Source organism: Notolepis coatsorum (assembly GCF_963971535.1).
Source record: "Notolepis coatsorum genome assembly, chromosome: 3".
Lineage (NCBI taxonomy): Eukaryota > Metazoa > Chordata > Actinopteri > Aulopiformes > Paralepididae > Notolepis > Notolepis coatsorum.
The window spans coordinates 66,616,991-66,621,990 of record NC_140167.1 but is presented as its reverse complement, the minus strand read 5'-3'; the positions used below and the strand labels follow the sequence as shown (position 1 = coordinate 66,621,990).

General features: G+C 42.2%; 1 protein-coding gene across 1 annotated transcript in view; it reads right to left on the bottom strand.

Moving 5' to 3' along the window:
• col24a1 (collagen type XXIV alpha 1 chain) overlaps positions 1-5,000 on the bottom strand; it is a 313,480-nt gene that overhangs the window by 58,541 nt on the left and 249,939 nt on the right. Inside the window, exon 43 of the mRNA XM_084310995.1 lies at positions 1-43. This exon is cut by the window's left edge and continues 11 nt beyond it. Coding sequence (XP_084167121.1) covers positions 1-43 — 43 coding nt within the window. The remainder of the gene's footprint in view (positions 44-5,000) is intronic.

Below are 5,000 nucleotides of genomic sequence, written 5' to 3'. Positions count from 1 at the left end.
CATCCCCAGGCTCGCCTCGCTCTCCTCGCTCACCCAAGGGACCCTGTGCGCACACACAGACACAGACACACACAGACAGACACACACACACACACACACACACACACACACACACACACACACACACACACACACACACACACACACACACACACACACACACACACACACACACACACACACACACACACACACACACACACACACACACACACACACACACACACACACACAAGAGAGAGAGAGAGAGCATCAAATGTGCTGGACATTCATGTTGAGAAAAATCACATTTTAACCTATTAACACTAAGGAACACTTCACCCACAAATTATAATTTGTATATCAATTACTCACTCCGTGTTGCTTTGATTTCTTCTTCTTTTCTTTTTTCCTGCATGTTTCCACTGTGAACGGAGAATCCAAACGGGGTATCCATACTTGATGGATTTAAGTTTTTTTTATTTAACGACAGGAAAAGTGTATCAAAACGTATGTGTTAGCAAACTCTCCCTCGGTATAATCCAAGTCCCGTTTATCCAGTGATACGTCAGTGCTTCACAAACACATGCATTTTCACTAACAAGAACCTTTCGCTAACAAAAACACAAGTGCTGCCTTCAAGTGGAACTTGTGAGTTTGTGGTCTTGACATGGGAGGTCGAGTCCGCGATATGATTGGCGTTCAAAGTGGTAGAAGTCGTGAGGACACCGTTGCTAGGCAACTGGGCAATGGGCAGAAACTGGGTAACTGGGCAGAACATTTCCACTTACAACATCAGCGCAGTAAATATAACCCCTTTTGAAGGCAACACTTTTCCGGAAATGGTTTTGTTAGCAGGTTTATTGTGAAATGGTTTTGTTAGCAGGTTTATTGTGAAATGGTTTTGTTAGCAGGTTTATTGTGAAAATGCATGTGTTTGGGAAGTACTGAGCCTACAACTTGGATTATACTGCACAATGCCTTTGGGAGTTTGTAAATGGATGTTTTGCTGTTTGGATTCTCTGTTCACCATGGAGGCATGCGTTGAGAAATAAATGGCGTCATGAATTCAAGGCAACGCGGTGTGAGTAATTGATATACAAATTATCATTTTTGGGTGAAGTTCCTTTTAGGCAAACCATTAAATCTGAAAGGCTGCATGGACGGGCAGAGGCTGTCATTGTGTTGCTCATTTTATGTGTTGTCACACTGAGCCAAGTTGATTATCCAATACCTTTTTATATTGAAAAAACAAAGAAGTTCCAGGCACTCTTCATGTATAAAAAAGCTTTAATAATTTGCGTAGTTATTATTTAGCTTTAGTTAATTCGCTTATCGGCCTTCTTCAGGGCATACAAACAAACAAATGGGTGAACTGAGCTATATTCAAAAATGGAGACTGTGCTAATTGCTCTATCAAGCTCAGGTGTGAGCACCTAGTCAGCCTGAGGTCCAGCTGTCTCCAGAGGTCATCCAATATCTAGAGTCCAAGACTGACATGTAACCCATAGTTACATAACTCTTCATATACATATATACATTTTTAAACTAGAATAGCAAAACACCAACAAATGATACTCCCATATTTACAAAAAGGAAACCATATCTATGGTATCATTTATCCCTGGATAAGACATGGCTTTAAGCGACTCTCTAATTGATTCAGTGCTCTCTCTCTATCCCCTCTTCGAGGATTGAGGGGGGCATGGTCGATTCCTAGAGCTGTAAAAGAAATGGAACTGTCAGCATATTTATGCTCACTAAGGTGGTCCTGTAAGCGCCGTTTGGTGCGGCCAACATAGAAAGCATCACATCGAGAACAACACAGTATATAAATAACATGGGTAGTTTTACAGTTTATAAAATGTCTCGTTGTGTATACAGTACCTGCTGTGTTCTAGGATGGGTAAAGCCCTTACATTTCACCACAATGTTTGATTGATTGATTGAAAAGTTTATTAACAGATTGCAGAATGGGTACACTACAGTACAGCTCAAAACATACAATTGTTAAGGGGATGCAGACCAGAGAAAGACTTTCGTCTTGTTTACATCAGGGTCCCCCATTTTCAATTCATCATATGTCACACTGTTTACAGTGGCCACACTGAAACGTTCCATTAGGAACTTTAGGTAGCCATGTGGTTCTTTCCTCAGCTGGTAAGTGGCTGTGTACTAGTCTGTCTCCTAGAGTAGGAGCTCTCCTGAAGGAGCACACTTTTTATATTGTTTTTGTATTATGTACTGTTCCTCTCGCCCTCATTGTAAATCAATGATCTTTCCAGATTAAATAAAGATTTATTGAACATAAGGACTTGTTTTATCAGCTATATGGATGTCCAATCTCCCTGGTTATGAATGCTACATAAGGACTTGTATTATTGGCTATATGGATGTCCAATCTCCTTGGTTATGAATGCTACATAAGGACTTGTTTTAGCTCAGGTAGAGGCCCTGTGAGGAGTCACAGTGGTAGCCATCATAGTAGCATCGATCCTTCAATAGCACAGCGGGATTTCCCAAAACAATTCTTCCTGGTGGAACTGCAGCGTAGTAAGACTGTAAAAAGTGGAGCTTCTACGAATGGAAACATCAGCATATCACTGCTGTTCGTAGAAAGTGGATACCCGTGTATTTCTGAAGTTCTACATTGGGGATTTGAATGGGTTCCATGGTCCCTACGGTCATAAAACTCACTCACACCACAGAGCACCGTGGCTGCGTTCACACTGCAAGTGCAAAGTGGCCCAAATTAGATTTTTTTTTGCTCATAATGTGACTGATTGACAGTGTGAGCAGCACAAATCACATGGAATCTGATCTTAATCTGATTTGGGTCACTTTCATATGTGGTCCTAAATCAGATACAGGTACTTTTGCAATGTGACCTCAGTCTGAACAGTCACACGACTTTGACGTCACTCTAGATTGACATTTGTCACAATTGATTTCACGTCCATCTTCTTTATTGTTCTTTTGCGCACATGTGGGTCAGTTCAGGAGTGGGACCAGTTCACACTGGAATCTGGATGTGAGCAATACATCAGAATTGAGCACTAAGGCTTGCAGTGTGAACGTAGCCCATGTGACCTTTCAATCCAAGTCATTTCTTTTTTAATATATACAGTATATATATCATATTTGTCAACATTTTTGATACAAGGCTTTTGCCCGACAGCGGCAATGTATGAAAAACTGTACTCTGTCCTGGGAGCTGGGAAAGGGGCAGTGGACGGAAGCAGCAGGTCACTATGTAATCGTTGGACTTTAAGCTCCAAATTCTCTTTGATACAAACTGATCCTCTTTTAATATTAGCCAGAGCAGGCCTTTGTTTTACGGGCCAAACTAGGGATATCCTGAACCTGGGGGGTAAGTTAGGGTGACTTATGACACCCCCACCCCCCTACCCCCTCATCCCCTATCAAACGCTATAAGACTGTGGATAAATTCACGGTAATAAGCTCCCATGAAAATAGACCTCGTGATCCGGTTGAAACGATAAAGAGGGATGTTTTGTTCATCACAATAATTCAAAGCGTTTTGCAATAAAACAGTGCAGTTTGTAACGGGAGCTTTCCTCCTAGTCTGGTTTGGTAGACTGGAACAAAACCAAATCTGATATTTTTTTTGACACAACCGAAGTTTGATGTCGGTCCCCACAATGGAAGACTTTGGTCTGGGCCTCGAGGGCCACGTAGGGTTCACCATGAGATTGTTTTGTTCCTGTGGTAAATCCAGCCTTTCGCTGCCGTTGAGATTAAAATCTTATATACGTCCAGAGACTCGACGTTCCCGGAATGAAGGAACCGAGTGCTTTGGAGGCCGGAGCACTTCTGAAACCAGCAGCAGCCTCTGAATGGCTTTCACAGAACCCACGGTTATGTAACTTGATGAACAAATAATTCATGTAAACCTTCCATTCAATTGAGAAAATTGTTATGAGTTATGAGTCATAATAACAACAGCAGCTCCTCAGGGCCTGGCATGCTGCGTCTCTTACTGCCTGGACTGACTAGTACCAAAAAGTATCAAGGTAATTTGATGGTGTTTTCAGTTTTGGAATGGTTAGCCATTGTATAAATTATTTACCATAGTACTGCATGTATTATCGTCATGGTACCACTTTTGCACTTCAATAACACCATGGTAAGACCAAATAATGATGGAAATACTCATTATACCTTGAGACCTTCTTCTCTGCTGTGAAGGGTTCTCACCTGGTGTTGCTAACAGGGTTCCCACAGACATTGCAAAATTAAATTCAAGGACTTCTAAGTACTTTTCCAAGCACTATTTTTCATTTTCAGGGATGTCACTCGAAGGATACAACTTTTGAATGCTGTTTTTTTAAGCATCTTCTTGGCCTGCTTGCCAGCTAGAGCATCACAAGCGAAGACATTTTGGAAAAATAAAAACGTTTGATCATGGATGAACAAAACATTCAATGAGAATGGTTGATTTGAATTTTTGGTAAAAAAATATCAAGCACTTTAAGCACTTCAAGGACCTTGTGCAAACCCTGTGCTAAGCAACAGAAAACACCTGCAGACAGTCATCATTTATCACTTAGATGAGCTCAGCTATGGGTTCCAGGCAGCTGCGTTACAAAAGGTTCCGTGTCTGTATTGAGAACAACTAACTTGTGGGTGTGTGCTTTCATACTTAAAAGTTTTGGTGACCGGGCTTTTTCACGAGCTGCACCCTGTGGAACAACCTCCCTCAGACTGTCCGAAACTCTCCCTCACTCTCCACCTTTAAATCCCGACTCAAAACCTACCAGTTCTCCCAAGCATACAACCTTCCCTACCCATAACCACCCTCCTCCAACCTACCACCTCCCTTTCCCCTTCCCTACTTTCTCTTCCTCTCCTGCCCCCCCCCCCCCCCCCCCCCCCCCACCTCCCCTCGGTTTCCTTACTTCCCTGACTGTTCCCCTACTGGACTATGTTACTTGTTACCCGTGGTTGTATGTCCAGCGTTTTCATACTGTTGCTTATTCCCTGTGGTTCTTTGTTTCTTT